At 36.4% G+C, this 26,127-nt stretch overlaps 1 protein-coding gene across 1 annotated transcript in view; it reads right to left on the bottom strand.

Moving 5' to 3' along the window:
• Positions 1-26,127, bottom strand: part of CDH13 (cadherin 13) — a gene marked incomplete at both ends in the record, with an annotated part of 482,104 nt that overhangs the window by 254,423 nt on the left and 201,554 nt on the right. Inside the window, one exon of the mRNA XM_080638637.1 lies at positions 23,060-23,176. Coding sequence (XP_080494763.1) covers positions 23,060-23,176 — 117 coding nt within the window. The remainder of the gene's footprint in view (positions 1-23,059; positions 23,177-26,127) is intronic.

The following is a 26,127-nucleotide window of genomic DNA, read 5'->3' as shown; positions in this document are numbered from 1 at the left end:
GCTGAAGGAATTTGATGACCACTGTGTTTTGAGTGATAGCCAGACAGAGTACAGAGTAGCTCAAAAGCTATGGTTAGCCGTTAGGAAAAATCTAACTATGACTGACAATATTAAATGAACAACTCCAAATATGCCTTTAAGAAAAAAAATAATAAAAAAATAGATTTATAGTGGTGCCTTATTGCAAACTTATCACTGATCTAAAACAGGCAGAGATGCAGCTAAGTTACAACATTTAATGGTTTCTAATTGCAGAAATGACAGTATATATAATGTGTAATCACCACACATGTACCTAAATCTACAAGTGGTGCAAGAAAAAGAGAACAGAGCCACTTTACAGTACCCAGTATTTCACACTAGTATCTATTCCGAATAAGGTCAAGTCTTGATTTATTACTCAAGGCCACTTTTGCGGCATTTCAGACAGGAAAAAGCACTCTGATCTAACACCAGGCTAGAAGCAGCATCTCAGCTGCACTGTGCCCACTCTAAAATAATCTCCTGCTAAGGTCCAGAGAAGTTTGCCCTGGGTTATCTGAAGAATATAAAAAACCCCAGTTGTTTCCTTTCCCTGCAGCTACAGTTAGTGCCCATGGGACTTAGCTACAGATGTTATCTTTAGATCCATACATGCAGCAAAGAAAGAAATCAAGATCAGGATTAAGAGGGAACTTCCAGAAAGGTAGAATAATTGGAATTGCAGAATAGGTCATGGAAGCTGCAGAGCCAAACTCAAGAACTGAATAGTAGCAGTAAAGTGAGAAAAACTGAGCTGGTGAAAAAGATTCATTTAAAACCACTCTTGAAAATTAAGATTCAGTTTCATTTGAAGAAGTTAACGACTTGTCAAGTCTTGACTTTTGAAAACAATTTGCATATTGAACCTAGAGCAATAAGTACACTATTAATTTTTAATTGAAAGTATTAAAAAAGAGACATGATGAAGGGTCGGGTTTTTTGGTGTAGGTTTTGTTTTATTTTGTATGTTTTGGGTTTTTGGTTGTTTTTTTTTTTTAAATTCAGTTCCATTATGTGATGTCAGTAATAATACTTCTGGATACTTTAAGAACCTGCTTTGCACCAAATTCCCATTTGTAGCAAACAACCCACAGATCTAATTATAGATTTTCCTCAGCCACTAGTTCCCTAGGAAACAAATCCATGGCTCATGTCTTGTGCATGGGAGGTCAAAGTAGGAAGACAAATATTTTTCTGTGTATAAAAACTTATCTAGAGGTCACAGGTCTGCATCTCAGCAGATGTTGGCGCTTCTATCAAGGACAGATGGCTGATATATTTGATATCTGAGATATTTAAAACTTTTAAACATTTTAATCTGATGAAGCACATCATACTTCTACTAGCAATAATACTCTATGGTGCTTTATGATGTAAATAAAGGATTTTAATTTTTGTTCTTTAAAATAATTTCCATTTTTAACAATGGGTCCACCTCATTTTTCACCTTAAATGGTTTAACCATCAGAGGTCAATTCAAAACAGCTGTAAATAGCTAAAATTGACAAACAGCTATTCAACTTGAAGTCATGAATGGTAAATATAATTTGTGGTTTCTGATAGTGGCCCTTAAAGTTAACAATGTCATCACAAACCAGATCAGTAATTTTACCTACATGCACGTAATTGCAAAAGCCTTAGGGAAAAAAGGTATAATTATTGTTACTCTGCTTCTGATTTTATCCTAATTCATTGCTGAAAAAATAGACAAAATATAATTTATTGGAAACTCAGATACATGTGAATACATAATTTGAAAAGGGGTGAACTAGAATGAATTCAAGGGTGGCAGAGGGAAGCTTTGTCAAGAGTTGTCATCCTCATTTATAATACAAAATCACTATTCAGCTCTATTCTGACCCATCTACAATGACAGCTTAAAAGGTATGCAATTAGGCAGCAATCCTGCTTCACTTACTATAATATTCAGCCTGACTTAACATCAAATAAAGGATTTAAGCTAAGTCAGAGTGTCTGTGGGAAGTACAGAAGCCTACATTGCCAGCACATCTCATGCAGCGACTCATAACAGCTGACCCCCAAAGCTTATCCCAAGTCCTATTCCATTCGTCTCCGTGGAAAGGCAATCATTCAGATCCAAGTCCACAATAACACAAACCTGGGCTGGTTTGCTCCCTAGGTAGGTACATAAGTGGATGCAAAAATACCTGATTTTCAGAAATGCTTTTGGCTCCCTACTTTATTCTGTTAAATTCACATTCCTTTCCAATGTGCCTTTAAAAATACCTCCATCTTTCCTCTTCTATTTTCAGCAGACGCTACTAATTGTGCTACATTGCCTTTGTTTCCATTGCTCTAATGGACTGAATTCTCATTAACTAGAGGTGAAAAATCCACATTCTTGGTGAAATTGCTACAACTAGAGAGAATTTCAAATCTCTTAATAACTTCTAGTCTCAAATTGGTATTACTTTGCTGAATGGTTACCCAGCCTATTGCACAGGGTGCCACAGAGATGATTACCAAGCCAGAGAACACTTATTAATGAAAGTGGGTTTGTTGGGAATTCCATAAGTGACTTTCCCTCCCTTAATAAAGCGTAAGATTCCAAATTTCTCCAGACTTAGGGTTCTGAAATAATCTAGTTTTGTCAGTAATAGTGTCACCAACAAAATATGGGGAAACATGTCTTCAGTCTTCTACTATGATCCTGTCAATAAATATTCTGCTTTTCTTTTTTTCCTACATTCTCCCCTAAGATAAAGGCTCAAAATCCACAGTATATTTCATAAATGTTATCACCTTGAGTTAAAAAGCTACCACGAACTTAGATTTACTTTCTCACTTTAAAGAGGTCAGTTTTTAACCTACAGAATGCTTGACTTTGGCTAGAATTAGAAATGCAATCAAAGTAAAGGTTCCAATGTACAAACATCTTGATAGAGTTGCAATTAGTGACAAAGTTACATCAGTCTCCTAAGAAGCTTTTGGATTACTATATAATTGCAATAGTCTTATATGTATATCACTTCATGGAATCGTGCTGGGGAATTATGGAATCAATCAAGATAAAATTAGCTGAAAAGAGCACACAACTTCCAAACTAGTCATTGTCCAAATGTAGAACTTAGAATCTGGATTTGAATTTCTAAAAGCTGGAGTTGTGGAACAAAAAGGCTTTCAATACACATAGTACTGTGTTGCCCAGCATGTCAGTTATTGTCTTCCAGGTACATTATTACTGTCTTCAAGAAGTCAGAATTAAAAGCTATCTAAATTTAATATCCATTTGTTGTGCTAAAAAGCTGTATTCTTAAACTTTCAATTAATAGCATATCTGAAACAGCCTTCCAAGACCTGTATTTGAGAAACTTGGACTAAGAGGAAATCTCAGATTTAATACAAGAAGAAGTATAAGGCTCTGTAAGAGCTTTTTCTTTCTTTTTTTTTTTTCTTTTTCTTTTCAGGGCGATTAAAGGAGATGAAAAGAAACATACATACATTGTAAAAAGCTGCCTAACAGGAAGCCAGCAAAGGCAGCAGTAGCCTGCAAGCGAGCTATCCAGAAAAACCCACTGCATCTAAGTAACCTGCCCTACCACTCCAGATCTGCACAAATAACTTTCACAAGTGTTTTAAGATTGAAACAAAAATACAACTCTGAAAAAACACTGAAAAATAACCATTATTTATAAACCTGTACTGTTGTATAGATGAGTCCGATATCCCATTTAAAATCTCTGATTCTCAGTGCTGAACTCTCTGGCTGAGCAGACAGTAGATATAGAACACAAAAACATTAATATGCACCACTCAATTGTATTAAACATCTCTTCAGTAATTGTGGCAATGGTTAGAAAATAATGTTTTAACAATCAAACATAACAGGAGCTATTTTTGCTGCATTTACATATGAGAAAACACCAAGTCCTAAAACTTAAGGCCTGTGAAAGTAATATTTAAATTCAAGAAACAAATACCCATGAACACTTATTAAGGTATTTTGTATTACTGCAGTACAGTTCAAAGTTAGTTGCAGCCAACAGTTTCAATTTGACATTACAGTACACACTGTGACCATCCTCTACTCCAAGCCTATTAGTCAATAAAAAATCTCCTGTCACTTCTGTTTATTCAGCTCCTCATTGCTTAGGTTGTGTTTGGAGATATAACACAGACAATGTGGCAGTAACTAGTGATAATGTTATATACTGAAAATAAAGTTATAACTATACCTTGATAAATCTGTCTGCTTCTTATTTGAGACAAAAGCAGTCTGTCATGACTGCATGGCATTAAGGATTTTTTTAAAAAATCTAAAATTAGGTAGTTTTTAAAATATTATATTGTTTTGTATTAGTACAAAAACTACTCTTACTAACATTTGAAAGAGCTCTACGTAATTAAAAACCACAAAAGAAGGATCTACCAGACTGATTTTTGCTTAGTTTGCGTAAAACATATAATCAGTTCATAAAGTAGAACCATTACTTAAGTAGGTAGTAAAATCGAAGGATAAATCTCTGAGCCTAACATTTTCATTGGAGGCTTTGCCATTTTTCCCATTATAGTTTTATTTCTACCTAGCAGTTTTCAATGCGAGTATGCTGTTTCTCAAGATACAACACGCTAAACATATAGTAATTTAACGTGTTTGTAGAGCCCAGAAAATTGAATGCCTGTTCTTTCTAAGGTACCTGACATTTTAGAATGTCCTTTAAAAAACCTACTGCTAAATTTTTATGAACCCACAAATGAATCAAGTGTAATGACAAATTGCTGGTTGCTGTCATGAAATCCACATGATTCTTGTTTATGTCCATGCACATACTCTAAAAAAATCTTCACTGGTTTGTAGCTTTTACAAAGGCTTTCTCCAACAAAACTCATAGAAAATAAGATATTATTAGCCTGGAGAAGAGAAGGCTTCGTGGAGACCTCATAGCAGCCTTCCAGTATCTAAAGGCAGCCTATAAGGACGTTGGGGAGGGACTCTTCATCAGGGACAGTAGTGACAGGAAAAGGGGTAAAGTGTTAAAACTTAAACAGGAGAAGTTCAGGTTAGATATAAGGAAGAAATTCTTTACTGAGAGGGTGGTGAGGAACTGGAATGGGTTGCTCAGGGAAGTTGTGAATGTTCCATCCTTGGCGGTGTTCAAGTCCGGGTTGGACAGAGCCTTTGGTGACAGGGTTTAGTGCCAGGTGTCCCTGCCCATGGCAGAAGGGTTGGAACTAGATGATCTTAAGGTCCTTTCCAACCCTAACTATTCTATGATTCTATGTTATTCATGTTTATTGCATCAAGAATCCTCAGTGCACATAATTCTGAACTTGGAAAACTATTTAATTCAATTTTGCAACAATATCAATTACACAAACTTAATTTACGCAGAAAATAGTTACTCTAAGTTAGTGTAATAATTCATTCAAATTTTATAATTTTCTTCCTCTAAAAACTAGAAATCAAGCCATAAAATTTAACTGTGCATAACATCTATATTTTCTGACTCAGCAAGCCAAAATCCGTCTCCATTCCAAGTGACTGTGTCTTTGTTTTAGACTTTTCTCCTGTTGTCACAGATATTTATATAAATACTTATGCATAAACATATGCACGTGCATACAAAAATTGGCATCTATATATTAAGATACAGTTTAATGTATGTGCTTCCAAATATTAGTGTGCTTTCCAGTTTCACTTCAGTCTACACTGGTCAGGAAGAGAAACAACAGATGTCAAATGGCTTGCAGGTAACAAGTCAAATGCACACTCATCACCTGCAGTTATATGAATCCTTTCTTCAGTTGAGTGCAATAAACCAAACTGCCTATCAAAACTTATAGTACTGCTAGAACAAAGGGTCTAAAAAGGAAATAAAGCACAAAGCAGCAATTGTGTATACCCCAGGTTACCAGAGCTTTTGCACTGTGGAAAAAGCCCAAATCTAGAACAGAAAATACAGGTGCTATTAACTATCCTTTTACATAGAGAAATCTGTTACAATTACAGTACTTATCAAGTGTTTATCTTAAATATCCCAACTGCCTCTGATTTTCTCTGCTGACAAATAAACACTAACCGGATTTAATCTAATGATTCATTTAGAAAAAGAACTCTATATATTTCCAAAAATCTCCTGCAAAAATTATCTAAAATATAGAGATGATTTCAAAGATATTGAAAAGAACCACACAACTGCTTGCTTTTAGCTCTAAGATACAACTGTAAGATTAAAAATGTTTATTTATATCTCTTTGAGAATAAATGACAAATAATTCACAGAAATAAATACAGAATATTAACTTTGTCAAGTGATCAATTCCATTGTATTTGAAGTTTTATATAATCCCTTTTGCAAGCCTTATCCAAGAATTCAGCCAAATCAGCATCTTGTTGACCATCACAATAAAAAAAAATTCTTTAAGTCAGATGACATAAATTCTTAAATATATTTTCCTAATTGTCAAAGTTCATTGATAAAGATCTTTCCATCAACTTCCACTGTGTAACAAAACTACTATATAATAACATAAAGCCATAATTGTCACAGCCAGCATTCCCTGCTTTTGTAAAATACTTCAACAGCAAAAAAAATAAATCCACAAACTCAGAATTCAGTAAAAGCTTGAATAACAGCTTCTTGTCCTTAAAGGTTACACATGGTACCCTTGGGATGTTTTAATCAATAATCATTAGAGACGGGCTTAAACTGCAAATGTTTTGTCTAGATATGGAATATTCCCAAAGTTTAAGTTGACCTTCTTAGGAAGTTTTAGATAGAACCCATTAATATGCTCTCTACACTTTTTTATTCTTTTTAGAAAATAACTTTCTAAGCTACTGTCCTGGGTTCAGCAGTAGCAGTCATTTTTCCTCCTTCTTAGTAGCTGCTGCAGCACTGTGTTTTTGACTTTCAGCCTGGGAACAGAGCTGATAACACCGATGTTTGGTCTGACCAAGGACTTTGTGAGTCTCATTCTCTGCCAGGGAGGAGGAGAAGGTGGGAGGAAGCAGGGACAGGACACCTGACCCAAACTAGCCAAAGAGGTATTCCATACCACAGCACGTCATGCCCGGGATGTAGAATTGAGAGGGCCCAGAAGGGCTGGATCACTGCTGGGTGGGGGCGAAGTACCGGTTGGTGAGCGGTTGTATTCTCTTCCTTGTTATTTCCTTTATCATTATTATTATTAGTGGTAGCAGTAGTGATTTGTGTTATACCTTAGTTACTAAACTGTTCTTATCTCAACCCGTGGGAGTTGCATTCTTTTGATTCTCCTCCCTGTCCCTCCAGAAGCGGAGGGAAGAAAGGTAGGGGGGGGGGGAAGTGGACTTCGTGGTTCTGATTTACGGCCTGGGCTTAAACCACGACAGCTACCTAACAGGCCTTACTGTTATTGTGTAATATCACCAATAAAAAAGCTAAAAAAAAAAATAAATAAGCTTCAAAGATATTTTTCTTGGTCAATTATCTCTGATTCTATCCTATATACAGCTGTGCATTTCAATTTTCTTTGAAGCCTAATCTATCTATACACAGGTTATGTCTTTTCATAACAAATATTCCTTCAAAAAAATCTCATTATTTCGTAATATCTGAGCTTGCAGGGAAAATAATATTCCATAACATAATTCATTAGTGTAACAATTATATTTTCAGGCTCCCATGACCTACTATTAGCAGTTAAAACTTTAGCATTCAAGAACCCATTTAATAAATACAAATAAAAGAAATGCTGTTTCTGAAGTTGAATTAAATTTACATTTTATGGAGATGAAATGGTCTGTAAATAAACACAAGGTCCTCTAATAAAAGGTTGCCAAATGGTTTCCTGAAACCAAGGGAAAAATTGTAGGCAAGAGAAATACATTCAATACTTCATTCTTCTTTTAAAGGCAACTTTCATTCTTCTTTTAAAGGTACATTTTATAAACTTGCTTGCTGGTATCAGCCTGTGAATTCATTAATTATGAATACATAAATCTTATTTACAGTTTTTATATAATTAAGATATCCCTTCTTTTTCCAAAGGAAACAAACAAAACATTTCCAGGTTTTCTAATCCATTTGTGACTACATAGAAGGTGTTTTTCCCTACATATAGCAGGATTATCTTTTCTAACTCTGAAAAATTAAATTATTTCCAGTCACATACAATTGCTTACCATAACATTGTTTAATGTCAAAAATACAATTTAAAACTAATGGTAAAATTTTGTGAAAGTTTAAGCTGTTGAATTATTAAACTTTTACATAAGTTTGCTGGATAATGGCTATGCATTCCACAACTTTCAGAATGTAAATGTAGCTATTAGTGTAGAAAAAGAAAAAAAAAAAAAAAAGATCAGTTTAACACTTCAGTTGAGATTGCAGGAAAAAAAAAGAAAATAAAGGCATTCAAGAAGCAGTCAAGTCTTTACACTGACTAAACCAGAACCAAAAGGAAAAAAAAAGGAAAAAAAAAGTGGGATATTTGTATTAAGTATTCTAAATGCTAGAAAGGAATTCACTCTCTTGTAGCAATAGGGTGTTGCTTCTAGATGAATTTACGTGTCAAGGAGGTTCTGTTGCATCCACCAGCACAAATTAAAGCAATTTTAAACCTACTTAAAAGAAGCTGTTCAAACTTGTTTAGTAGGGATGAATCTGATATAGCCTGGTTCTGCTGAGACATACATCAGGGTCCAACAGAATGAACTATGCTGAGCTGTGCTCTGACAGCATCTGGCACCACAGGGCCTCAGAGACTGATTCACAACAGCAGTTATATGGATGTTGATCTGCACACACATGGCTTTCTGATTCCCGTCAGTCAGAAACAAGAAGCTGATGTTAAAATTTGAGGTTTTAGTGGTTCACTTAATTCATTACTATCAGGGGTTTACCCTATTATGCTCAATAAACATGTAATCTAGCTTATAATGATGGAATTAAACCAGAAATCAAATAGAAACATAGGTCTCTTGTGCCATTTTAAAGTGGCGAAATATAAATATCAAACCAGTACCTGTTCCACCTCTACTGTGCAATTACTGCAAGTAGCAACAGCTATTCTGGGCCTTGGTTTTAAGCCTTCATAACAGACAAGGCTGAATGAAGCCCTGGACTTACAGCCAGGACATAACAAGGCACTGGCTTACAGCTAACACAGAGGAAAGAGAGCACACTCCTAAAAAGGAAAACTTAATTTAATTTCCTGGCTCTTTCCACTTTGTACTAACCACATTTTACTGATACTAACTGACATTATTACATCATAATCTACAATTCTATGGCCATATTTGACTTCAATTACATAGGTGTACAAAATAGACTTAATTTTCATAGACATTTCTTCAATTTAGTGTTATTAAGTGAGCCAATCCATACTTCATTACCTTACATAAATTCAGATTATTACTCATGACTTAGAACTGAAAGTTAACCACTACTACATATGTAATTAACTGATGTCTGCCTCTAACTGCAATTATAGAATGACTACAACATCTACTGATAACAAACATAACGCAAGTTACTTGTAAAACTGAACCTGTTTTAATCTAACCACATATATTGATACAGAAACATTTATGTTGCACTTTCAGGAAAAAAAGACTGGACTCATCTAGAATTTTAGTAAGTTTCATGAAAGCAGAATCAAAATATTTGGAGATCCTCTGAATAATATGCTGACACGTACAATGATGAAGGCACAAGAGCTCACACATCTTAGAATCATAGAATCATGGAATAGTTAGGGTTGGAAAGGACCTTAAGATCATCCAGTTCCAACCCCCCTGCCATGGGCAGGGACCCCTCACACTAAACCATGTCACCCAAGGCCTCATCCAACCTGGCCTTGAACACTGCCAAGGATGGAGCATTCACAACCTCCCTGGGCAACCCATTGCAGTGCCTCACCACCCTCTCAGTAAAGAATTTCTAATATCCAATCTAAACTTCCCCTTTTTAAGTTTGAACCCGTTACCCCTTGTCCTGTCACTACAGTCCCTGATGAAGAGTCCATCCCCAGCATCCTTGTAGGCCATGAAGTCTCCACGCAGCCTTCTCTTCTCCAGCCTGAACAGCCCCAACTTTCTCAGCCTGTCTTCATACAGGAGGTGCTCCAGTCCCCTGATCATCCTCGTGGCCTCCTCTGGACTTGTTCCAACAGTTCCATGTCCTTTTTATGTTGAGGACACCAGAACTGCACACAATACTCCAAGTGAGGTCTCACGAGAGCAGAGTAGAGGGGCAGGATCACCTCCTTCGACCTGCTGGTCACGCTCCTCTTGATGCAGCCCAGGATGCAGTTGGCTTTCTGGGCTGCGAGTGCACACTGAAGCCGGCTCATGTTCAGTTTCTCATCGACCAACACCCCCAAGGTAATGAGTGGTGTCCCTCAGGGATCGGTGTTGGGACCAGTCTTGTTCAACATCTTTGTCAGTGACATGGACAGTGGGATTGAGTGTGCCCTCAGCAAGTTTGCCGATGACACCAAGCTGTGTGGTTCGGTTGATACGCTGGAGGGCAGGGATGCCATCCAGAGGGACCTTGACACGCTTGTGAGGTGGGCTGATGCCAACCTGATAAAGTTTAACCATGCCAAGTGCAAGGTCCTACACCTGGGTCAGAGCAGTCCCAGGCACAGCTGCAGGTTGGGCAGAGAAGAGATTCAGATCTACACAAAAAATTCAGTGCTATACATAAAAAACATGGATTTTTTCTCTTCCAATTTAAGGGAAACGTAAGCCTGAAACTGTAGGGATAAATCACGAGGTAAACCAAACCTTTAGGTTAATGAAACAAGTTTTGGTTTCCCCAGAGCCAGCCTTGGTTATTTAATTTTTACTGAAAATAAAGGCTGCAGGCATATGAACACTATTCTCAAAAATTAAAAAATATTACAAGGATATTAGTAACTATTTATTTGTTGGAAATTAGTCAACAATGCATTGTGGAGTTACAAAAAAAAAATGTAACAAGGTCTCCTAATTCTATTAATGAAAATCAAGTTAAGATGTATGTTTCTATGGCTACACTTATGCCTAGACTACAGGAAGATCTTAAAACTGTTCCAGTATTATTAACTAATATGAACAGCGGAGACGGTTCTGAAATTGATATTTAGAAAGAACAGTCAAGTCTTTTCAATTACATATTGCTCCTTTCAATTTCAGCCAAAGAAATCAATAGGCAAGAAAACAGATCTCTTGACAATTAGGTCTACTTCTCTACATCACTTTGGCATATCTTACAAGTTTCACTTGACAGCACAATGTATCAGTTTTAAACTACATTTACAGAGCTTTACAACAATTTAAACATGACACTGTGTTCAAAAATTTAAACCTACAAAACTCTCAATTTATCCAGTGAAAAGGATATATTCCCATTACAACCACAGGTCTAAGGAGTGATATGTCATTTGATTGCACTGTTGTCTGTTAACAACTTTGATATTTCACTCCAAAACAAAGGAATCACAAACAACTTATAACACAACATGACTGTCTACTACACACTAACAAAAATAATGCTATTTAATGGATGTCAGACATATTCAGTACCCTTAAATTCTGTTACATATCACAGCAATACATTTTACTGAAATATAGATATTACAGTTTTCTCACTTGTAACACACAGCAGCTCCTTGTCTCTGAATTCCTTGAGTAATAGGAAACTTATACATCTAGAAAATAAGTATCAGAAAATTTAGTTGCCAAATTTATCCCTTCTTCAGTGACTTGTAGAGGAAGTAGCAGAATGGAAACCTTAAATCACACAATTAAAAAGCCCGGCTTTACAAGACTCTTGCCTCCATGGACAGTTTCTGTTGTTAACACATTAGGGCAATTTTATGTGAAAACTGTGTGCCAGTGCAGCATCCCATGTGTAAGTAGCGGTAAGGAACTAAATTAAATAAGAGTATCCTTAAAAAAAAAGAAAAAAACCCCAACAACAACCAAACAAACGAAACCCAGTACTTTTCTCCAAAAGAAGTCGCACTAAAGACAAGGGACTTCTTTCTAAACACCTCTAGGAACTACACAATACTCAGGAGCATACAGAACTTCTCCAGAGACTTTTGTGGGCCTGCTCAGAGAGCTGTATTCAGTGCAAGGCAGAGTGGCTCCTATTAACTGCTTTATTTTTCTACTTATTTCCATAATCAGATATTATAATCATAGAATCATAGACTAGTTATGGTTGGAAAGGACCTTAAGATCATCTAGTTCCAACCCCCTGCCATGGGCAGGGACACCTCACACTAGACCATGCCACCCAAGGCCTCATCCAACCTGGCCTTGAACACTGCCAGGGATGGAGCATTCACAACTTCCTTGGGCAACCCGTTCCAGGGCCTCACCACCCTCACAGTAGAGAACTTCTTCCTCATATCTAACTGGGACTTTCCCTGTTTAAGTTTGAACCCGTTACCCCTTGTCCTGTCACTACAGTCCCTGATGAAGAGTCCCTCCCCAGCATCCTTGTAGGCCCCCTTCAGATACTGGAAGGCTGCTATGAGGTCTCCATGGAGTCTTCTTTTCTTTAGGCTCAGCAGCCCGACTTTCTCAGCCTGCCTTCATACAGGAGGTGCTCCAGTCCCCTGATCATCCTCGTGGCTCTCCTGCTTGTACATTATGGGTGAACTGGAGGTGTCTAAATGCTCAAAAACGTCAAAGAAACTCCACTTTCTTTAACTCCCTTTCTAACAGTGGATTACAAACCATCATGCTGAAGGAAATGAGGTACCTAAATTCCCTTGAAGGTGTGAGCTTTGGTAACTCAAATCTCACTGCTTTCAGAAAAAGCTTTTTATTTCTAGCATTGCCTACATGCTTTTGAAATGTGGAATGACTCTGTAAATAATAAAGCAATATTTGAATACAAACAGTGACTCAGACATTCTTCATCCTTTCTCTGCTTTCCAGATACATTTGCACAATATAAATTGCATTAGATGAGCAAAAGCTTTGATTTGGGATTGTTTGTGGGAATACAGATCTGCAAAGGAAGTATTTGTGCAGCCACCCTAAAATTTTTCTGCAGTTTGTTACCTTTGCAAAAATCAGTAAAAATAGCATGCAATTCAAAAATGGTCCATGCCAGCAAATTGCACAAGGATGGTGGTGGGTCAGTCCTAGGATACGTTCGCTCTTCTATTCTGCCTGTAATGATGACTGATACCATCCACTACCAGCTTCAGAGCCCAAACCATCAGGTATAGTAGCAAGATGTATGTATACCCTTTATTTTTGGCCTCTACAACTTGTAACAATGTGTAAAGTACCACAATTCTTGTCAAAAAAAAATATTTTTTTCATTCAATCCACCACCTGCTAGTCAATGGAAGTTCCTTAGTTCTTCGTAGCAGAAGGAATGGATGATTCCTCCCTGTGTTTCCCCCATGTGATCAACAGGTTTTTAGAGCACTATCATATCCATCCTTAGTTCTATTTCTTTTCTAACAAGCCCTATTCTGTTTAAACTCTTCATTTCTTGTCTCTCATTGTCTACGCTGCCTCTTTCTGAAGCTTCTGCATCCTTTTAAAGATGGCATGACAAGAACATAAAATTCAACTTTCTATTTGACATCCAGTGATTGCTAAGGATTAAATATTGACTTTTGCAGAGACTAATTCACAATGATTCCAGAACTGCAACCTTGTGTGGGAGTGGAACTCAGTGGGCTATAGTTTCTAATGTATGCCAAGGCTTCCTTGGGTCCCTTTTGAAAAGAATGGGCAATATATGACACCCCACATTCCAGTGCAAGTTAAGTCGAGGCTTGTGAATAGTTACATGCTACAGTTAGGAGTTCAGCAATTCCCTATTTGAGGGCTATTCATATTTGGTCTCTGCTATTCATAATATTATTTTTTTCCGGTTTGCTCTGCACCCATTTCTTTTGACACTTCAGTTTGAGATGCTTCTTCAGATGCCTATCCCCTTCCATCATGGAAAACAATCTGTAATGTGACCCAACCACCACTGCAGGAAATATGCTAGTTTCCAAAATACTTGAAAAACTTTTACTAGTACCTTATATTTTGAAGGGAATTTCACTTTTTAAGGGAGGCTGGGGACTTTGAAGAACCCTCTTACAGTCTTTCTGAACCTTCAGTGGAAGTAAAAGTGGTTTATGTTAACTGTTTGTCAGCTATTTGCTTGTCACACAGATTTATGAAAACCAAAATCTTCTGATAGTAGACTCATGGCTGAAACCAATGGCAGATCCTGCAACTTAATTATTTGCAAGGAGACAATTTCTCTAGCTCTTCAACACAATAATTTCTTATTTTGAAAGCTACTGCAGAAGGGTCCAAATGGTTCATTACACAAGCAGCAGGGAGTCCCTCCTTGAGAGAATGAAGGACACAAAACTGGAAACCTAGCTGTATTTTGCCTCTAGTCCTTGATTTAAAATGCTGATAATTAACTCAGTGTAATCAGAATTTTAGAAAATTGTTCTTTTTAAAAGCATGTGAAGAAAAAATTACCTTTTTTCTTCTCTCTGCTCTGCTGCATCAGGATGTATTGTACCTGTCTTCATCTGCTATAAAATATATACATATACGTACACATATAGGTTATGATCAGTGAACATGTCTTAATTTTTCGAGAATTAAAAAGCTCTCAGAATGGAAAAGTTTTCAACATAATAAAATGTGGTCAGAGCTTATTTTCTTTTAAACAAGAAAAACAACTGACAAATGGCTGCTCAACCGGCAGAAGAGAAGGCTGCGTGGAGACCTCATAGCAGCCTTCCAGTATCTGAAGGGGGCCTGTAAGGATGTTGGGGAGGGACTCTTCATCAGGGACTGTAGTGACAGGACAAGGGGTAACGGGTTCAAACTTAAAGAGGGGAAGTTTAGATTGGACATAAGGAAGAAATTCTTTACTGTGAGGGTGGTGAGGCACTGGAATGGGTTGCCCAGGGAGGTTATGAATGCTCCATCCCTGGCAGTGTTCAAGACCAGGTTGGACAGAGCCTTGGGTGACATGGTTTAGTGTGAGGTGTCCCTGCCCATGTCAGGGGGATTGGAACTAGATGAGCTTAAGGTCCTTTCCAACCCTAACTATTCTATGATTCTATGATTCTATACATTCAGCAGGTAGCATGTTCACAGCTCATGGCAGCTGACTGTGAACTACACCTGTATCTGCTCATGTGAAGAATTTGAAATCTCCAATCTTTGTAGAATCTGGGGGGGACAGAAGGGGAATACAATCAATTGTCTACTACTTACAAAGAACATCCCTTCATCAGTCACCCCCTAAAGGCAAAAACAGGTCTGGTTTCTAAGATTTCTCATTGACAGATAATCACAATTTTTTTCCAAAGCATTATTGATTATATTATGATTGTGTTAATTTTTCTTTTTAAAGGAGATAATTTATTAAATAATAATTAAGATTCTCATGAGAAAATAAACTAATAAATTTCAGTAATGGTACTATGTGACTTTTTAAAAAAATTAAGCCATGTATAATAGATTCTATTAATTCAAATTAATTTTCATGTTCCGGTGACCCTTAGCAAATTCAGATTAGAAAGCCCAACAGCACAGTAATAATGGATGAATTTGATTTATTATGTTTCCTTATTTACACAATTTCATCATCCTCTGTATTGTTCATTAATTTTTATCAAAGATAAAATTCTTACAGATCCTTGTAATTTTTCTTTCACATAATTTGCAAGTTCTCTGCTGCAGACTTTGCTGTGAATTTGCCTGATTTAACCATTATTCCAATGCTACAAGGAACAGAGCTTCTTCAATAACATTTAAGGAATTTTTTTATCAAGTATAAAAGAATCTGTTGAGGAAAAGCTGTTACGCTAAACACCTGCTTCTTTAGTCTGGTCTCCTAAAATAAAATACACATCATTTTAATGATCATGCTGTCTGATCCATTTCAAGCCTCTTGGTCAGTTTTAACCAAATTTTCCCCCCAGAAAATCCAAAAAACAAAGTTCCTAGAAGTTCCATGAAAATTGTAGCAATTTAAAGCAAAAAGACCTACTAACACTGCAGAGACAAGAAAGGTAGGAGGAGTTTCTGCTTTGCATATGTATACTCATTGCCCAGTTAGGCTGTATCTCCAGGACTTGCCCTCTCTCATCCCAGTTTGAAATGCCAGAAAATAGGAAACACCAGTGGTGCTGAGGGCACCGTACAATTAGAGTCATTGTGCTTGAGGTGTTATCACAGATATAAGGACCTGGGTTTGTTGCAGAAAACTAATACTTGCAGGAAACTAGCCATCATCACTTCTACTGCTCATGAAAATACTTGTAGCACATTCTAAATCAGGTTTGAGCATTAAATTCTGCTGAATTTATATAGTTCCTCAACTCAGTTCTCGTCACGCTCAGCTACTTTCACACTTTTTCTCTTTTTTTTTTTTTTTCAATTCTAAGAAATAAAAAAATATATTAAGACATATGTTACCAGATTATAGGGATCACTACTAGTTTCAATTTCTGGGCTTAATTGTTGTTCAGATTTCTATTATCAAAATCCATTCTCATCTCCAGCAAGCACAATTGAAAATGTAAGCTTAATAGTTTCATCCACATATTGTAGAAATGAAAAAGAAAACCTTTGAAGCAGGGCAAAAATACTTAGAGAAAAAAAAAAAAAGAAAAATGAACATTGATGAAAATCCTATTTTCCAAATGTACTTTAATTTTCCCTATAAACATAGTGAAATAAAGTATAACCTGATATGTACACGATCAGCTTAGTTCACACTTCCTTCAAGTGTCCTTTTTTCCGCCCTACAATATCCAGATATTGTTGTTCTTATCAAAAGTCCTTTCCCACTTTGATGGCAGAATTTCTGTTGGCTTCAATGTGCTTAAGGTCAGACATTATTGTACAGTGATGTGGTAAAATGCCTTAGTCTGTATTTAAACAGACTGGCACTCCATGGAAGTGCTGAATGATGAGGAGTATTACATCCAGCCTAAACTTGCAACTCAAGCTAAATAAAATTGCTAAAATACTGTGCTGGCAAGTTTGTGCAAATATTTGAACAACAATTTCAATTTTGAGGGAGAATGTGTACAAATATTTATTCTATGTTATTCACCTGTTCTTTAATAATATGAGGCAGATAGTAACATGGCAGAAAAATAAGATATGGGAGAATAATGCAAGTGATATTTGCTGACATAAGAGGAGATGAAACTGGGAGACTTTTCAGTAGTAGCAATATGCACTCACAGCAGCATCTTATAGATTAAAAGGGGAGAAAAGGCACATACAAAGTCAACAGCATCGACCAAGAAGAGAGTATATGAAAGTCTGGAATGTGTGTACAGTTCTGTTCTCATGTATTGTTACACATCTCTAAGCATGTATGTGTATATAAACGCAGAAAGAAGGGCATGATTCCTGCATTTAAATCCCAAATATATAATTTTCAACAATTAGCATGACTTCATAACCACTGGTCACAGAAAATTTAAAGAATATGATGACCAAACCAAGAATCAACACTCTTACTAATGTAATTATAGAACATTGGAAATCAGGTTAATCCAAAATACAGTTGTCTGAATTTTCATTTGCTTAAGCTACATTTCAAAGGCAGAAAGGGATTTTTCTCTTTTGGGGTGATTTTAAAGAAAGTAGAGTGATCAGACTAGCTTTCAAGAACAAAAGGAAATTGGAGATTTCTGTAATTAAAAATTTATTTCAATAATGGATCATTGATTACAATGATAATAAAAACCTTTCCATTAATCAGCTCAGGATATAGAATCATCTTGGAAGACTGTAAAAATTAAAGTTAACAATAAATCAGTATAGTTTCATGAAAACCATAAAGAATGAAGGCAGGGAATGGCAATTTAGTAACTATTATTCTGCATTCCTAGAAGGGGCTTTCTGGCTGCTGCTCTTGATGGCATCCTCCATTCATAGTATGCTCAGTAAGACTAGGTAAAATCACAATCTACATGTGATCCTTAAAACATGAGCCTGGGGTTTATTTGGGATGAGGAAGCTGGAACACACCTGGAGTTTTGGGGAGATTCTTTGGGTTTGTTTTTGCAAAGAAGACTATAACCAGTTAAGGAAAAAATAAACAATACTAAAAAAAAAATAAAACTACAAAGCACAAACCACACACATTACGAAAAGTTGAAACAGCTGTTGCATCTAAAATTAATGAAAACATTTTCCTTAAACTTGAGTCTGAAATTCAATTACTATGTCAACGAAAATAAGTTGCCAGGGGTTTATTTCATGTTAGTAATTTTATATAAGTAATTTACTGGCAAGGACAAACCGATTTCCCCTTTACCTTTGTCTGTAACACAGTTTAAGATATCAACTTCTGAGATCAAAGTTAACATAAACAGTGTGACAGTTAAACTGTAGTATGCTTTGCTGAACAGCTTCAGAGCGTAAGATCTCTTCTGTTTGGTGTTCTTAAAGTCATTAGCATGATTTACTATGAAGCAGGAAATTAGGTACTGGATATTTCAATATTGGGCAGAAAATTTAATTCCATTGTTGCCACAGAGCTACTTTATCTTCAGCAAACTTGTAACCATAGTAACTAGATTAGAAACTATTCCTCAAATGTTTAAAATTTTTTTGATCTTATTAATAACACAAAACACTAAAAAATAACGGTAAATTATTATTATTTGCAGGTTTTCCAAGGCATCTGATGTGCAGGAGATTCTTCTTAAAGATCCTAAGTAAACAGGAGTATTTTAACAAGGCTTTCAATTAAAATTCTGTTTGCTTAAAGAGAACAAATGTATTCTGTTGGAATTGTTTATGCGACTACCCATATTTTAAACAAAAAAACCCCCAAATGATAAAAAAAAGGAAGCTCGAAGAAAAACCTTTCAGAAAAAGAGATAAATTTGAAATGCTGTTTTCACTTAACGGTTTGTTAGGACATCAAATACATGCCCTTTAATGAAAATTAATATGCCGTAGTTTAATAATTCATATTCTTGCATTGAAAGCCCTTTAATTGAATGGAGTGCTGTTCATTTCATCACATTAGTTGCTGAGGTATGTTGGTATTTTTCCATGAAGGTCAGAAGTGTGCCATTCCTTCCTGCAACCCATGAATTTGATCAGATGTTAAACTCTGACATCTCCAGTGGTCTATTCAGGTCTGACTCAGCAGGGTATTACACATTTTCAAGAACACTAGAATAGCAGGAAACCTCTAGGTGTCAGTTCTTTCAGGATCAGAAGCAACTGTATTATGCAACTGTGATCATATATTTATCAAACTTTGTATTCCCTCCTCAGTACTTCTGTTGGAAATGAATTCCTCTTCTCTGGGGACTAGAAATTTTTCTTCTAATCTTAAGCCAAAATTTATATCCATTAATTATTACTCCAGTGTATTCCTTTCACTTAAATCATTAAACTCACTCTGAAATTACAGAAAACACTGTGCTAGACTGAATAAATTGAGCTCATATATATTTCTGCCCAATTTTACTGTACTAATACTGTAACTTGATTTTTCTCTAATCACAATCTTTCTTTCTTACTGGGTTAGAAAGAGATTTATTTATTAAGACTGTCTTATTACATCTGATGTAGTAACAATTTGAAAAAAAACAAATGAATATTAAAAAAAAAATTTAAAAATCTGGTGGATTTTTATTCTAGAACCTCAGACTTGCTTCTAGTTCCATAGCAAGAAACACTCTCTTGCTTCTGCATCAGGCCAAAACTTGAGATTCAGAAATTTATCAACTGAGAAGCTGGTTAAGCAGACACACAGATTTCTCTCTTAGTGTTGGAAAGGCTTTTAGGTATAGTTCCTCTGATCTGCACATCATTCTGTTCTCTGTTAGCACACACCATTACCTTCCAGACTTGGACACCCATCCTAGCTATAAGCTAAGTCCTTTCCCTCCTCTACTTCTTGTTTTTCCTATTCCCTCATTTTCTGCTTAATTTTTTTACTAGTACAAATGCACTTGCTAATTCAGCTTATATTTCACTGTCGTTTTTGTTGCTCTGTTGTCATTTACATGTCCCCTACTATGTACAATCCTTCTCTCTAGGTTTTCTTCACACATTGGTGGATCATGATCATCTCTTAATACTTCTATCACCTTCTTTTCAAACATTTTCCTGAAGTTTGGAACTTTTTCCAGCTGCATCTTCAGTACTTAACAGTTCTTTTCTGTGAAACATATAATTTATTATATATAAATAGCCTCAATCAGATAGCCACTCAAATACAATAAGATTCCAGCAGTTTTTCCATCCAGTTACCTTCAGTTATATTCTCCTCAGGTTTGTTCCATTGCTACATTAGCAGAAGCTGTATTTTCTCTTTGCCTCAAATTCTTAAATGCTTCAAGGAGGAAAAAAACCCACTCCCTCACAGACCTTCAGGATTTCTATCTTGTTTGCTATCCTGCACCACTTTTACTCTTGTGCTTTTGTTGAGTCAGTTCTGCCATCTTATTGTCATTTGGCAGCTAGCTGTCCATGAGCCCAGGGCAGGGGCAGAGAATACACATTCACTATGTGATGAAAAACTTCTGAACAAACACCCCCTGCTTCCAAAAGGACAAAAGAGGGAAGTAACAAAGAAAAAAGTCTCTTTTGGCTTTCACTGAGCATAAAAAGTCCTGCCAATTTTTACCAGGCCACTCATGGCTTCCAGACCTTCAGTGTCAACAATTAAAATATTCTTTCTTATAAAGGACAACTCCTTTAAATTAAATAATAAAATCTTGGAGTCATCATAGGTCCATCAATAAAATCCAAGCAAATCCTTTTAGTCTATATTAAAACATTCTCACTTTGCAGATTTTCTTCTCTCCTAATGAGTGGAAGAAGAGCTGGAACTTGTTGGCCCTCTCTGCAGTTACCTTCTTGCACTCTTAGCTCTGCATTAGTGTAAGGATTAAACTTCAAAAAGTACCATCATGCAGTTTATCACCGCAGTTAACTCTGTCTGGAGGTTGTCATAAAATGGATATATAGAACCACCACTCTCAAGTTAGCCTTAGAAGACATTTCTGTAGCATAGTGGCAAATAACCTGTCACCGTAATTACAAGATAAACCTGCATCCCACTGCTTTGTATCTCATTTTACTTGATGTGGACAAGGAAACCAGAAAAGTAACATGGAGGGAGACTAAAAATTGAATATCACATCCCTGTGCCATATCAGCAACATGTAAGAAAAACACAACAATAACAGTCAACAGCTGTGGCCTGGGCCATCTGGTGAAAGGCTCATATTACCAACATTCTATTAAAATATTTTAATTTTGCTGTTTTCCCTCAGGAATGGAGGAAAAAATGTAAAAGTTTGAGTTCTGCTAAAAGGTGAGGTTTCTTTACCTACAAGCACAGCATGTCTATGATAGTTATTTAATTAAGAGCTTCCCTAATGAAGAGTGTGGAATTGGCAGGACAATAATCTAATTCCTAAGTAGGTATGCCAGAAAGCCAGTAAAAGCACAAAGAGCAACCTCTACACATGCATTTCCTTGTTAAGCTAAATACTAATTTGAATTTTTGTAGTTAATTAAAGCAAAACAATCTTTTCATTTGTCCCATGCAATAAACTCCTTCCTGGTTTATATTACCAAACCTTCATGAATAAAGTCCTCCACAATCCCCATATATTTTTGTCTATGTTACTGTTTTCTAATTGTGAAATGAAACTGCATTAATTGTTCTCCCCTGCTCCCTCATTTTCGCATATGCCCTGCTTCCACCTAAGTGCTATAAGCAGTTCAACAGTGGTGGCTGCTGCAACAACTTCCAAACAACCTTGTGCATTTCCAGGCAACGTAACATGGGTTGGAAAGCTATAGGCAGTCAGGACAGATGAATAAACTACACCGGTAATTTGCTGAAGAAAGGGAAAATAGCACACTCAGGATGCAACTGGAAAGTTAGTTTTTATGTGGACATCCAAACCGGACCACATGTTTAGTTATTGATTGTTAATTCTCGAACACTGAAACATGAACCGAAAAGTTCAGAAATAGCTTTAAAAAATTTAGGACACATTAAAAAAATACCTCAGGAAGATAAAAAAACTTACAGAAATTTATCAGATTGGTATAAATTTTTGATGGGTAAAGGGGAGAAAATAAAATCTTTACATATTATTCTTTCTTTTTACTGATAGGAAAACAAACTTTCCTTATTATTAAAATAACTGCTTAGGTGCCAGCTGGCTAAGTTACACATTGTCTGTAGAGTAAAATTCTGCCCTCAAGCTGTGCATTTAGCTCCAGTGATCATATAGGTGGGAATCAGGAAAAGATTCCACGGCTGCATAGGCCGTCGTGTCATTAATATACCTACTGAAGTCAGAGCAATGCGTAAGGGTCTCTGCTTCAAAACTGCCAACATGAAAAATATATTAATGTACTTATAACTTCTGATGCCTAAATGGCCACTCAAACAACTACTGGTATTTTAGTTTTAGATATCTGGTATATACAAGCTGTTTATCTGAAGTTCTGGAAAAGTGGCAGAGAGAATTATCATTTATTTGGTTGCCTGCAAACACAAGAAAAAAGCTTTCCTCTTCTGTGTCAGACCTTTGCAAACAACAAAAAGTAAAACCAAAACATCTGCAAAGACTTATTTTGCCTTTGGACACTAGAAATTAACTAAGAAATCAAATAAAGACGTTTTTACACATACTACCTTATGCATTCCTTCTAGGTCTTGTTTATAGAATAGAAACAAGATAATCCACACTATGCAGTAGGATGTTCTTCATAACATTCCTGGTTTAGACTTCAGCCCAGTCTAACAACAGATACACAGGTAAGTAGCAACTCCTACTGAAGAAAGCAGCTGAATGAAAACATGTATCTCTGATTAATGCTTTTTACCGCAATGTATGCTTTTAATGTTTGCATGAACACAAAGCCATTTTCAACTGTCTACACGATAGAGACAGAAAAACAGTCCTCTCTGTTCATTTTCATGTTTCTTATTGTTTTATGGGATATTACTGCCAACCTGATAGGCACTGACAATTTTTAAGACAAATAGATCAATTAATTGATATCAAAATTCAATCCAGTTCCTTGTTGACTGACCTTGCCAATATATCTCGGGAACGGTCCTCTTTGATTTTCAGGAACTAGTACTGGAGATGACAAAATAGCCCGTTTTTGTCTTAGAAATCCAAGGTTGTTTTCTATCTTAAGAATTTCCTAAAAAAGAAAATGACCAATTACAAAAAATTCCAAAATAATACTCAGTTGTTATTTTCATTCCCTGCATTTTTAAGCAAAATTAACATGAACTACCAGATTCCAAGGTTTGTATTATATGTTTTCCAGCAACTAGTGATAACATATCAAACTATTTATTTAAATTGGTTAAGTTACTGCACTTACTACATTAACAGTCAACACATCATGCTCATTTTGTGTTCCTGTAGACTACTTTTAAACCTAAGTAAATGTGGCTACCGCCCTAACCTGGCAACTGTTTAAATCATAAATCTTAAGCAAAGTGTGGCTTACCTCAAATACTTGTATGACACCTGTGAAAAAACACACTTCAAATGTCTTTCACATCTCAGATTACATCTATATTTGGTTGCTTCTCAGACCAGGCTTTTAATCCCACAGAATTTAGAGGTGAATTTGCTGAGGTTGTCCCCAGTTAATGAACTCCCAATAAACACCAAAAACTTGTAATGTAAAAATAAAAATAGACACCAAAACCAAGGTGTAGGTTAGAATATCAACTAGTAGGCTTTTTTTTTTTTTTTTGAGTTAGGTGTTTTGATTTGGTTTGGTTTGGTTCTTTTTTGTTTTGTTTTCATTGTGGTTGTTTGTTTAAAGGAAACTTCATGCTATCATATCAGAAAGAATAAGAGTAGAAATGGTTTATACACAAGGCTTCCTTTTTCTGCTGCATGTTCTGGATTATTTAGTCCTAACTGAGCTTCAGTCAATCCAGTATTTTATGAGCTACAGCAAGCTCTTCACATTGGCCTCTGGCCCCTTGAAAACTCTGCCCATCACACCTCTGCCTTCCCTCCGCTTCTGCTCTCTGATCTTCTCAGTGCTCTCTCTGAATGAGCTGCATTTTCCCAGATACCACCCTCTTTCTTTTGCTTCTTCCTACCATCTCTGCAACAATTTTCTCCAAGCACGGTTACTACCAAGGTCAGAAACAGCCTCTCCCATACTCCCAGAGCAATCCCCTTTATCCAGACGCCTTTTTGGAAAACAAAACAAAACCAAACCAACAAACAAAAAATTCCACACACAACAAACACCAGGCACAAATCTGTACAGTGCTGGGAATTATGAAACTGAAAGATTTAAATCAGTACTATTCATTCAGGTTGTTGTGACAGTTTTACAAGAGAAATCGTAGGTTAAATTAAAAGCCTAATTCAATAAGGTAGTTGCATCCTACAGATAACACTTTGCTCTGCTCTTTTAATGCAGAAACCCTGAAAACCTAAGCTTCTCAGTCAGTTCTGGAATCCATATTGCTGTTTTAACAGCCACTACTTTATTACGAAAGGAGAGCTGCATCCCTTGGCTGCATTTTTATAAAACTGTAAAGTTGACTGGGCTTTCTTGGTGGCACGATCTGGATATCTATCAGTCAAGAAATCCACAGGCTGCCCCTGCTGCCATCAATATGGCTGCCTCCCACCTAATGAGCCTATCATCACCAAAACACTGCTCTACTAGCTTTAGCATCACTCTTCAAAGTTGACAAGAAACAGCAGCAAGGGAAACTCACGTTTTCAACAGTTAGTTTTAGTCACAGTAAAGTCAAACAGCAATGGGAGCCATGCAGAGAATCTCTTCTCACAGTTTTACCAATTTTCGTAACTTCTTGAGGTTCACCCTGAAAACAGAGTTCCCATCTCTCCCAAAGGCTTTGCCACTTCCCTCTAATCTTTCAGTCTGCAGGCCACTTGAGTCCCTGTTTTTGTCTTTCACTTCCTTTCCCAAAAGAATTTTCCTTAATAAAAATTCATGAGAAAGTTCAAGATAAAAACATTTGAAGTGTCAAATAAAAAGGAAAGAGCTGAATTCTTTTCAAAGGCAAGCACACCGAGCAGTAAACTTTCAAAATCACTTACACTGTAAACACAGCAGTGTGGCTGGCGTGTGTCTATGACATTTCTAAGGAGAGTAAAAGTGACTCCCAATGTGTCTAAAAGGAACTATCAGTTCTTTAGCTTAGCAGCAGCAGTGCTCAACTGATTACAATTTTCACTTACGCTAACTCCTACCTTCTTGGTTTCCCTTCAGCTCGTGAAAATGCAAAGAACTCCCAGATACAGGGCTCTTTGGAAATGGGTGAGATATTCAGATTTGCATCTCCCTGTGGTTTGGATTGGAATGGACCTTTAGAGGTCATCTAGTCCTGTGCCGCTGAAATGAGTAGGGACATTTTCTACCAAATCAGGTTCCTCAGAGTCCCATCCAACCAGACCTTCAATGTTCCATTTTTCTTTCCTTACTAGTTTGAGGAGTAGAAGGAATTTTTAGATTTTCAATATCTAGTTCTCACAATTTTGGTAGTCATAGACCTATAAGTAATTAATTCATCATTTTCTTAGGACATGTTATCTTCACACTTTCTCTGAAAGTCCACAAATGGAAGTAAAAACCAAACTATATTCCATGGTCAACACTGCAGTCATTAATACAAAGAAGTAAAGTTCTAAAAAAAGCAGGGTGGTAAGACTTACGGTCTTCAAATCCATATTTCTGAGAAGGACTTTGGAACAAATAAAAGTTAAAATAATATTATTTGTTTGGTTTTGTTTCTGAAACACAAGTCTGTTTCGTGGAGAGGAAAGTTTCTGCAGACTGGGAACAGAACTGTAAGCACTTCTCTGAGTATGTTTCACACTGTTTATTCTTCAAATCTTACTGCTGTTTTTTAAATAATGATTTCTTCATTATGATTTCTCACTTTCTCCTCATCCCCTGGTGTCTAACAACAACACGACTGATTAAATGAGCATCCAAAAGCATCACTGTGGAATGCAGGTAAAGAGAAAGAAAGACAAGGTCAAGAGTACTTCACCGACGCATTTAATAATTCACTGCTGTTGTGGTTACCATAATGATTTCCCCATTTCTAAAGAACAGGGAAAAAGAAAGAACATTTTGCTTAG

This window comes from Psittacula echo (assembly GCF_963264785.1).
Source record: "Psittacula echo genome assembly, chromosome: Z".
NCBI lineage: Eukaryota > Metazoa > Chordata > Aves > Psittaciformes > Psittacidae > Psittacula > Psittacula echo.
The sequence above is the reverse complement of the archived record's forward strand: the minus strand, read 5'-3'. Positions and strand labels throughout refer to the sequence as shown.